The sequence below is a fragment of the Platalea leucorodia genome, assembly GCF_965183815.1.
Source record: "Platalea leucorodia genome assembly, chromosome: 3".
Lineage (NCBI taxonomy): Eukaryota > Metazoa > Chordata > Aves > Pelecaniformes > Threskiornithidae > Platalea > Platalea leucorodia.
In genome coordinates this window covers 103,625,665-103,637,934 of record NC_138825.1, presented here as the reverse complement: position 1 = coordinate 103,637,934, position 12,270 = coordinate 103,625,665, and the positions used below count along the sequence as shown (strand labels likewise).

At 34.9% G+C, this 12,270-nt stretch overlaps 1 protein-coding gene across 1 annotated transcript in view; it reads right to left on the bottom strand.

The window, feature by feature from the left end:
- The window catches only part of CSMD1 (CUB and Sushi multiple domains 1), a gene marked incomplete at both ends in the record, with an annotated part of 1,257,610 nt that overhangs the window by 423,271 nt on the left and 822,069 nt on the right, over nt 1–12,270 (bottom strand). Inside the window, one exon of the mRNA XM_082305706.1 lies at nt 833–920. Within this exon, the coding sequence (XP_082161832.1) occupies nt 833–920 (88 nt within the window). The remainder of the gene's footprint in view (nt 1–832; nt 921–12,270) is intronic.

Below are 12,270 nucleotides of genomic sequence, written 5' to 3'. Positions count from 1 at the left end.
AAATCATGACTTTGCATATAACTGATTCTCTTAATGTTGCAGTTGTTTATGAGTTCTCAGACTCCTTTGAGGGTAAATAGAGAAAAATCCAAAAAAGAGTAGGTTGGTCAGAAATAGGATAGATTTTTAAAATTATTTTTCCTGTCAGTTATGCCCTAGCTTGGCAGAGCCTTGATTCAGGAGCCAGGTTTGATTAACCTTGCACAATTCCTTCAAATTCCTATGAAATTTTCCTTTCCATTTACTCTTAGGTCTGGCTGTCCATTCCCTGCTGAGCAATTTATAAATCTCTGCATGAGCTGGAGGCTCCCATCTCCTTCTTTGACCCTCTTCTCTGCCAGACCTTGAAGTCTCTTCCTTTTTTCCCCAACAGGGAAAGAGCAACCTTCCTCCTTTCTCCATAGGTGTTCATTTGACCTCCTCTTCTTTTTTTAATGAATGTAACAGAAGATGAAAACAAAAAAACCCAAGGAGATAGCATTCATCACAGCCTCAGACACTGAATTTTCCATGTTTCCCAAGCTTTTTAACAACATTTATATAGTGGAAAAACAGACATTTCTCTCTGTTTCTTCTTCTATGCTGTCCAGAGAGTTCTGCCTTTCCTACACAGACAAGATTATTAAGTTCTAAAAATCCTATTTAAAATGCATTGATTTAAAAAAGAAACAAACAAAAACAAGTCAAGATATGCAAGGGACTGGAGCTATTTTGACAAAGACTCAACACATTTAAAACTAGGGAAACAATAGATATCTGTAGTTGCATTCTCTGTATACATGTAACAGGAAATACCTTTCTCTTGGTCATATAGAAAACCAAATGTGCCTACCTGAAGTCAGAGCCCACCCTTTTCCCATTTTCAGGAATTCCAGGATCAGGACATGTATCAGATGCAATTGCATCCCCACCCTGGGTCACTGCAAAGTAAAGGAAAAAAAAATTTAGACATGCAGCTGTAAAGATGACTCTTCGCTTTTCCCATACATTGACTTCCATGGCCTGAATTTAACCATATACATATTCATAATTTTTTTTCTTGAAACAGTATAAATTATGACCAAAAAAAAAAGCCCCATATAAGTGATTTCCTGGGTGTATTTTTTATTTTCTTTGGTTATGATAAAAAAACATGGTTTGCTTCTGTGGGAAAATAAATGATTGTTTTTCCATGATCAGTCATCTTTTTATGGATATACTAGGATCCATGGCTTTTCTCAGACAGGGAAAACAACATTCTGTGAAGTGACCTTCTGAAATATTCACAACACAGCATTGTAAGATTAAGATAGTATAAGAAAATAAATTTATGCTCATTTATGCTTTTGTCCATAATGACTTGAAATAGACAAAAGCCAAGAACCCAACTGCAACACAGAAATATTTTTATGAAGATAAAGTTCATCTCAAAAATATAGAGAAAACCCTACAGAGCAATATATTTGTAACCAGCTGAATGTGTGCTCATGCAAACGAGGCTCAAAATCTTTATTTTGTGTTTTCAGGTAGGAATAGAAAGAGAAGATATCCTATACTGTTCCATTCCTTTTGTCCTCCATTCTTTCTCCCTTCAGACTGTCAGGTATTTAAATAACACTAGGTATATAAATATATAAACTTATAGTCCTTTCAAAACTTGAAACAATTTGAACATTCAGCTTTAACTTTTTTCTTCTTCATTTGTAAAAAGGTATTTAAGGTATATATGGAATTCAAAGTAATTAATCATAAAGAAAAGATATAAAGTAACAGCACCACACTGTGAATAAACAGAAAACCTGAATACACGTGCTTTCTATCCTGCATACACACACATGTGTGCCCATGCATAGTTACACTCCTCCTGTCTTTCTGTTTCCTCCACAGAAGAACAGAGCAAGTGGAAATTTGTGGATCACAATTTTTCATCTTAAAAGATTTTTGGGAAACCCTTAAGGATAGGGTAGAACATTCTTCCTGAACAAAAAAAAAAAAGTTAGTTGGAATATTTTAGCTGCACAAAATAAATTACACAAGCCTGAGTGGGTTACAGATGACAGCATTACAGCTGAAAGGTGATGAGACATTAGATGTAAAAAGTGGCTCGTTTTCCCACACGGTGATATGCTTTCAAATTGAATACAGTGGCAAAAAGAGTGGTGACAAGCAGGATACATACAATCAGATGGTAAGAGCTATAAATCTTTATGTCTGTTTTGTAAGCACCAGGGACAATTAATTTACATAGAAATCCAAAGTTTTACAAGAGAAAATGCAAAGAAATTAAAAACTGCATTACAGATCTACAAAAATATAACTAAGACAAAACACTTGTAAGTATCAAAATGCTTGACCTGTGCATTCTTCTAGATTCTAGATTCTCAGAATTCTAGAAGAATTCTAGATTCTTCTTAGAGAAACTGCAACAATTACAGTATATTTCAACATTTGTCTACATTCTTTTTTTTTTATTTTATTTTGCCATATAGATTGTTTTAAAAATATAGGAAAGGAAAGGAATCATCTCTTTCTCCACATCTTTTTAACACTACTTACTGTATTGTTTACTATTTGTCCCAGAAATCTTTCTTTAAACCAGGTGAAGAAATATTATTATAATCTCAGAAATGTTTTGGAAACACAATGAAAAATACGTTTTATTTAAAAATTAATTTTCTGATAAATATAAAAAAAAACCCCAAGCATGAGTAAAAATCCAGTTCAGCTGGACAAAAGTATAGCATCTGGAATTCACCATCTTGAAAACACTTCGGACCAAGAGCCCAATCCTGCTAATTTCACTAATATTACTTAGACTGATAAAGATTTTTGTGTGTGTGAATAAAGGCTTTCAGAACAAGTCTATACTACCTAGTAAACATGCATTTTACTCTGAGAATTTAATTTTGTAGTTTCTTGGGAAGTGTCAGCATTGAAATGCTGTTATAGTAAAAAACTGATCTTGCTAGAAAAGCAGCCTGCTTGTACACTGATGTTCCTTAAAATAAATGATTTTCCTCCTAATATTTCTTCCATTTTTTCAGAAAAAAAAATCAAATATTTACTACTTTTAGCACAGAAGTGTAGCTATGTTAGTGGAAGTGAGGTTCAATTTTGACTACTGAATCACCAAAACACGAAAATAAGAAATATGACTGATATGGTTATTCAACATATCAAGTTTACTAAACCTGAACCTTATGGTAACAACTGTAATACAAGGTTGCTATCATGTTTTAAGTACAAAGACATTGCAGTGAAGCTACCTCCTTTTACAGACATACATACAAAATGCGTATTTTGTTTGGGACACCAGTAAATGTTGACTGAGACCTTACTCATAGCACAGAATGAAGTGATCTCCCCAGATGGATGATGACCTTTGCAAAATTTTCTTCTCAGCCACTACCTTCCTGTGTCAACACACTCTCACACCAATATCAGGGAAAGGTGATTCAGGCTATCATTTACCCAGAGAAACACTGTCTCTTGAAATGGAGCAGGTATCATATGTCTGGAACTCAGCACATCTTGCTGGATGTCTATAGGCCTTGTTAAACATGGCCCAGGTTTTAGCTTTTGCTTTCCCCAATGAACTGTCAAGTGTTTTTCAACAGATGGTGGTTGCACGACATGCTGTCATAACAAGATAAATCCAATTCCCTGTAAAACAAGTCTGTCTGATTTTATCTTTCCAGATGGGAAAAAAGGAACAAATTTCTCAAATTAGTGAAACCATTTATTACTTTTAGTGGTTCAGAGATGCCAGGGACTTCAGTGCATTTATAAATATATGTATATACTTTAAAACGTTAATATGCTTAAAACCTTTACCTGCCAGTATTTTGGAATTTACCTAAAAGTTAGATTTAAGATTTTAACATTTTTTTTAGTTCCAATATTTGTTAGCATTCAGACTGAAAACAGATGAAAAGATGCCCAAGTGAATCCCTGTCAGAGACCTTTATCTTCCTCTGTTTCAGTCCTGTCAGATTTCCCCTTTATCCACAGCTATGAAGTATTATCCACTGCTGCTGAGATCCACAACATGTGGGAGGAGAAGGTATCATCTTTGATTTGAGTATCTCACTTCCAGAATATGTTTAAACCTTGCAGCCTCTTTCTGAAAGCAGAGGCTTGGGGAAGAGTGGCTGGAGAGCTGCCTGGCAGAAAAGGACCTGGGGGTGTTAGTCAACAGCCGGCTGAATATAAGCCAGCAGTGTGCTCAGGTGGCCAAGAAGGCCAATAGCATCCTGGCTTGCATCAGAAATAGTGTGGCCAGCAGAACCAGGGAGGTGATAGTGCCCCTGTACTCGGCACTGGTGAGGTCGCACCTCAAGTACTGTGTTCAGTTTTGGGCCCCTCACTAGAAGAAGGACATTGAGGTACTGGGGTGTGTCCAAAGAAGGGCAACGAAGCTGGTGAAGGGTCTAGAGAACAGGTCATATGAGGAATGGCTGAGGGAGCTGGGGTTGTTTAGCCTGGAGAAGAGGAGGCTGAGGGGAGACCTTATCACTCTCTACAACTACCTGAAAGGAGGTTGTAGCGAGGTGGGGGGTCGGTCTCTTCTCCGTAGTAACAAGCGAGAGGACGAGAGGAAATGGCCTCAAGGTGAGACAGGGGAAGTTTAGGTTGGATATTAGGGAAAATTTCTTCACCGAAAGGGTAGTCAGGCACTGGACCAGGCTGCCCAGGGAAGTGGTTGAGTCCCCATCCCTGGAGGTATTTCAAAGACGGGTAGATGTGGTTCTTAGGGACATGGTTTAGTGGTGGACTTGGCAGTGCTAGGTTAATGGTTGGACTTGATGATCTTAAAGGTCTTTTCCAACCTAAATGATTCTATGATTCTATGATTCTATTCATCCAGTCACATGCCCAATCTTTCACTGTTTTACCTTTAAAGAAAAAGACTTTTGTATGCCCTTGAAAGACCTATGTCTTTTGTAGTCTTTCAAAATGATACTGTTTAAAGCTTCGTTTACTTGGGGTGTCATAAAGTGTTTCATGCTTTTTGCATCTTTCTTCTGATTTTCCCTTCTTTATCATATCAAACTTAAATTGCTTCTCATTGCTTTTAAAGCTCATCCACAGACTATCTGTACTTTAACTATCATCTCAATTTTCATTTTAGAATTTTAACATTTCAAAACAATGAAGGTATTAAGGAAAATGGAAGGTAATTTTCCTATTTAAAGCTTGCAAAACTTAGAAATAAATATCGATTATGCAGAATCTTTGGCACAGCTATGCACTAATTAGTAGCATTTGTCTTAAAGCACTAACAATGTTCCTCTGTACTGTGAATATAAACTAAGCATTTATAAACCTGTATTTATGACAAATAAATTCAGGATCAGCCTAAATCATACCAGCCTCTCTCAATATATTCTCAGTACATTTTCAGTATACCCTTTCTGTTTTAAAAAGAAGTTTAAGAGTATATAATCCTAGGAAATATCAAAGTAAGATATTGCTTTACATAGGTAATTCTTCACACTAACATCAGAAAAATAATTGAAGTCACAGGGTAGGGAGAACAGTGAGGAAAGATTCTAGTCAGGGTTTGTTTGTTTGTTTGTTTGTTTGTTTAAATATTAGTTACTGTAGAGTCTATGTGAACTCTGCCTTCCTCTTTTTTTAACAGAGGGTTTGAGAACATCAAAGATGGTTCAACCACCAGACATGTCTTTATTATAAAGTCAGAGCATTCTCAGTGGGCACAGCTTAGCTCTGGAACTTCTCAACAGGCCATGCTATTATATGCTCCAAAACTTATGTATTCTCAGGCCTTTCTGCAGAAATAGTTGAAGAGAAGCTTTGAGCTCATTAACACGATGGACAGCTTTTCAGTCTACAACCTCTATGGTTAAGACTGGTGATTTAAATTTGATAAAAATTTGATAAAAAAATCTATTCTTTCTTTACTGACTGAGAATGAATCCACAAGATTTCTTTCATTTTCTCAGTTGGGATCATGCTGACTGGAGTTCCCACAGCTTTGGAGGTCATCTGTATTGTTTTATTTGGTATATAACATAGTAAGAATAGAACTCCTTTAAGATGTCTCCCGTGTCCTGATTCTAACACAATAGTACAGAAGAAAGACTGGGTGTAACTGTAAACAGAAATCAGACTTTAAAAAGTTGAATTCATAATAATAAACAATTAGCAGATACCTTGACATCCTAATTTAGCTCAGCATTTGGGAAGGGTTTAACTTTAATCAAGGAGCCATATTAGGCAGGAGGAAGGGAAGGTGCAACATATGTTTCATGCAGCAAGATGAGCAACATGAGATCTCCCTTGTTATAACATCGGTTCTACTCCAGGCAAGCTGCCCTGCTTTAGATGAATTTGGAATCTGAATATACATTAATGATCTATTCATGCTCACATAAAGCATGTGATGAAATGCTTTGAAGGGCTGGACTTTTAAGCAAAAAATCATCATGTATAGATGCATTATACTGGATATCTTTTGTCAGTAGCCATTAGGTTAGTAACAAACACGTGGCGTTCATGCTTCAGGCTGCAATGTCTACAATTTTAAACTTAACAGGTTTTGGCAGTCTTTCTGGCCATTTACTCATTCTCCTAGTGATAACACCAACCTATAGAAAGGTTCTGGATTAAAAAAAAAAAAAAAAAAAAAAGGATTACATAAACCCAGGAACACTCATTCCTTCAATAATTTTCAAATTAATAATTTTCAAATTGAATAATTTTCAAATTAAACCAAAAATTGCAAGAATTGCCTACAAGAAGGCCTTATCAAATACTGCGTGGAGGCTAGAGAAAACACCCTAAAATTCACCATGGAAAGATATTATAAGAAATGGCAGTTTTTCTAGAGCAGACTGACAAGTTTGTAAACTGAACAAGACTTTACAATGAATGAGTACTTTATCTCTCTATTATGATGCAAATAAAAGCTGACATATGTAAATATCAACTCCTTTCCATCCAAGAAGTCACACGTAAGTGCAATGACACTATATCAATGAAATAACAGATGCATTAATTAATGTATTAGAGCCACATCTTGATTATTTGTTAAGCTCCTTAGATTTACATTTATTTACGTTTTAATTTTTGAAAAGGTTGATTCATATAAAACAAAATGTAACAGTTCTAGACATAATTTTGGTCATTAAATAATTATGTTTCAAAAATGAATCCAAAACATTTCAATTATTCTTTATCAAGTGTACTAGAAATTATTTGCTTCACACAGCGACGAATAACGTGGTCGCTGGAACAGAAAAAAGACATATATACTTAATGTCTCGACATGACAATATGTGGAGAAAAGGTATAAAAGATTATCATTGTATAAAAGAACTTAATATACTGGGGATGTTTTGAATTTAGAAAGTTGGAATTAGTGGATGAAAAGAAAGATTTTAGAACACAAAAGCTTCGATCCACATTCACAGGCAGAATTAATTGAATGAAATTTTCCGCCATAAGTTTTGCAGCATTTGCTCTAAAATGTCATTTACCCCCATCCTGAGGATAATTTCAAGCTTTCTAAGTTTTTGACTTATCCAGATCAAAATAAAAGAATGAATTTAAGAGTAATTTTAATGGTCAGACTGCATATACAGCAGGAGGTCTTTTTTTTGTTTGCAAAGACATTTATTAGGAGACTTGTTGCAGTTCTAGCAGCACATAAGCTTTAGCCATTTCAAGATAGTGCCTTACTGCAAATAGTAGGGCAGCAAGTTAGGGTCATGATTAAACTTGCTTATAAACAATGTCTTTGCGTACACCAAATCATCTGTATTAGATTTTATTTTAAAAACAATGACACGGTCAGAAAAGGGCAAAACAGTTTGTTTGACCTGAAAACATGCATAAAAAGTCATACTTCGTTATTTTAAGAATTTTGGTCTACATAATTTTGACTACACTAAAAAAAGTGATTGTTTTGTCTCCTGAACTCTTTGACAAATTAGAGGACATAAATTGGATTTAACTCCTTTTTTTTTTCTCTTTTGCAGAAAGACATACATGAAAAGTATTAAGTTGGAACTCTAATAATGAGATACAAGGGCATTACTTATATGGGTATATGAAAGTATATGCTTAGTGACTGACATTGCTTTATAATTAAATAAGATCTCAGACATCATAGAAAACACAAATTTGAGTAGAAATAATAGCTGCAACCAAAACACTATGACGAAAATATATATATTTCAACTGGACAAAGAAATACAAAAAGCACTATATAATATTTTTTCATATAATTTCATCCAGGATTTTAGAAGAAAGGAAAGCTACTGTTAGCAAAATGAGTTGATGGTCCATATGCTCTACCATAGGCTTTAAGTAACTCCTTCAGTAGAAATAGAATAACATTGATCTGTTACAGACAACAGAAACAAACCTGCTTGAAACTTATTCTAATGAAGAAGTGATAGATTACTGAAACCCAGAAAGACAGAAAAGAAGAAAAGGCTAAACATGGAAGGACAGGTAATGAAAATTTTGCAGTTCAACAACATAACTACTTTCAAGAAGCTAGTTCAAACTCTTTTTTCCTTAATTTACCTATCAATTGACTATAATGTTTAAATACTATTGAACAGGAAAATATGGTCACGTTGACACGAGATGACACAAGTGCATAAGGCCGTTCTGGGTGGTTATACAAGGAGAAACCATTATCTAAAACCTGCTCAGGTGAATCTGGGCCCAGAACACTCTTATAGATGGCATTGTGTTTCTTCAAAATGATTAAAAAATCTTCCAATGTATTGTTCTATTAGTTCAGTAAGACATAGACAGCGGTTAGATTTCATTTAAAACTGAAGTTCTCCGGTGTTCCTCACTATAAGAGTATTTTAGCTTTGAAAATTTGTAAGGAAAGTTTAACCATTCCTCTTTCTTTAAAAGGCATATAAACAAAAGTATTTCTTTCTGAATTAACTATAAAAACTATAAAAAACCCTATCATTTTCACATGCTAAAGATAATTCTTTTAGCTTTTTTTGAATAAGCTCTAGCACCTTCATACATTGGGAAATCACCATCCCACTGGATTGCAGCTGTTAACACTTGGTTAAAACATAGGATCTCTGTAGTTTACCAATATATTTATGGCACTCTTTTCTTTAGCAGCTGGGGATTTCTACCAGTAGTCTTATACCTGCTATAACCAAAACAGATGGTATGTCCCACTTATCCTTGTTATGCCTTAGTGATCACAAGGCCTGAGAACAGACTGCCCTTATATAAATCCAATAGTGGTTTGTCCATTCTTAGAGAGTGAATTGGCAGTTAAAGAAAAGAAAAAAAAAAAAGTTTTTTTCTCACTTTGTTTTGTTCTGTTTTGGTTTCCCAAGGGAATTTGACCAACTCTCTTTTGCATCCACCTCTGTTTTCAGCAGCTGAATATAAGATTTATTCCAGCTTAATGAAGCAAATTAAGGCTTGGCAGATGCACAGCTTTCAGTCAGTCTGGGAGCTTATTAGTCCAGCTTTTCTTGAAGTTGTGAAAAGCCTGCTGACTCATAACAACAATTGTTTTTATATTTACCTCTAGATCAATGCAATAATTTAAATAAATATATTTTCACATAGCTAAGAAATTCCACATTTGGGAACTGTGGGAAGGAAGTGTCAAATATTTACCTTTTTGTTGTAATTAAACATTTGGATTTTAGCCTGATTAAAATATTATTTAAAGTGTACAAGTGAAAGAATCAATTTTAGTTTTAGCACTAAGTTATAATTTAAATATATTTTCCCTATGAAGTAGTATATATTGGGAACTGGAATATATTCTATTTCCCCCATTTCTATGGGGAAATTCCTACAAGTCACACAAAAACTACAGTTCAGAATCAGATGCATTCACCATATATATTGGGGGGGGGGGGGGGGGGGGGCTGATCTAGGTCTTCCACGATGCACAGGCAGTTATGCAAACCTCCTGAGATACTGTTTGGCTCATTAGAGATAAAGCTGCATCATGAAAGATGGGTACTCCTTTGATAACTGCAAACACCAGATGTTCACAGGTGTTGAATTCATCAGACCCTAGGAACAGACAACTGAGCTTGCAAAAACCAGGCCGACCATACTGAAAGCATGTGTCTGATTTCCTTCAACTGATGGTCCACACGCAAGCTACTATTGCCAACAAGTATTGTTAACTTAAGTGCAAGAAAATTCTGATGGCTCTGAAAAGCTGAAATTTTCCAGTGAGTGAAGTTCACTCACCAATGATTCAATACAGTTCCATCCAATGGAATGTATAAGTTTACATTATGCTTGCTTTTAGCTAAGGAATTTACACCATAAGCTACAGTAAGAGCACCTTAAGACTGCAAAATCTATCACTCGTTAAGACTTGCCTGAACTGAAGCTATCCATGCCTAAAAATGTACAAACCCATTCTTGTCATTTCGTTGTAATTTATCATTTATGGAAGACAACAATTTAAAAATATTGTCCCTTCATTAATCCTGATACTTAAATAATGATCTATATCACGTCTTTATATTGCTCAAGGTCATGAGGGGAAGACAGACAAGAAACCGTCCCACAGCACTGCATAAAAACTATATTGTGCTGTCTTTGTGGCTTACTTACAGTAAAACTATTCAGCGCTCAACTATAGTCATGAAAACCATTAAGTTCTTATAACATTACATACATTAATATAAAAGTATTATAAGCTCATTAGTCATTAGTTTTCCCACTGTACTTTGGATTCCAGTGTTATTTCATGACTTACTGCAGGTAGTTATATTTTTGCACTAAGTGCAAAGACCAAGCTTTGGCTGCAAAATATTTCTCTCCAGTCATCAGAAAGTATTTTACTCTCTTAGTATTATATAATACAAAAACACAAGGAAATGGAAAGCCATTAAGTCAACAGGTAAAATATCAGTAATGATAAGGGGTGCAGGATTTTACCTGACAGGCAAATGATAAAAAAAAAAATCTTTAAAAAATAAATACATTACCATTTATTTTTCACAGCACATGACAGGGAGGGAAACCAAAAACTTGACATGAAAATGAAATTACCATTACACATTTGTCCTTTGCAGACCACACAATAAGCTACACATAAGGCTTAAATGCATAGCTCAGGGTAAACAGAGTTGTTGCTTTTTCCAGTACCACTTCATTCAGAAATGTAGGAAATTCAGTAATTTACTTTGAAACGACAGAGCTGATGAAGAGTCAGTAGTAAAGAGCAATTTTATGGGATATCCAGAAGCATTCTTTTCAGAAGAAATAAACCCAACATGTTGTTTTGTCTCAGTGGCTTAGAAGTTTGGAAAATTCCATTTTTCACTAGTGTCAGGTTATAAACTCACCCTACAATGCTATTTACTTGTAAATATACTGCCACTTTATAACATATTTTATTGATTCACAAGGCAGTCTTTTTCTTTTCCTTTAAAAATAGCTATCTAGCATCTTACTGAGCACTGCCATTTCTGCAACACTCCTGAAGGTGACCATAAATTTTAGTTTTTTATATCAATAAGGGTTAAAATGGCTGTGTTTAAATAAAATTATCATTTCCTTAATCAGTTATTTAATGTACATTTGTAAATCAACGTATTACCTGCTTTTTTTAGTCTGGTAACTGATATTAAATTTTTGCTTGGCTTTTCAGAGTAAAATGTTTAGCATTGTGTAACAAATCTGAACAGGTAACAAAACAGCTAGCCATGGGCATACTGCATTGATAATTTATTTTTTCCATATAACTTTCAGGATTTTGCATTGAATTTATATATCTTGGTCCACTGTCCAAGCTTTGCAGAATTTAATCAAATAGGCTTTGACTTTGAGAAAGAGCTTAAAATTAAAAAATAACTGCTAACTATGGGATAGTCTACTGAGGTTGAGCTGTTTATGTAGAAAATAAGATACACTGATACAGAAAAATTCAGTTCTCTGGCCTTCCTCCAACTTTTTTTGTGACTTTGAGCAAGCCGTTTAGGACCACATCTTAAGTGAAACCTAGATAGAACATGGAAGCTTGTGACCAGAACTATTCCTGAAGTTTCCTGTTGAGCTGCTCTCTAAAGCTGGAACCATTTAAATTGTGAGAGGTCTTCACTTTCTGCCTTTAAGTTTCCCCTACTTAATAGCTGCAGTTTTGTACTTGCCAAGAAACAGCATCTCTTTAACAGTCCTCTTTACAGGACTAAGCATTGTACTGTCTCTCTCTCACCATTAGAGCAAACAGATGAGCTCAGAATACCTCTAATGTATCACGAAGACAACTGAATTTCTCACAAAATAAGAAACACACCA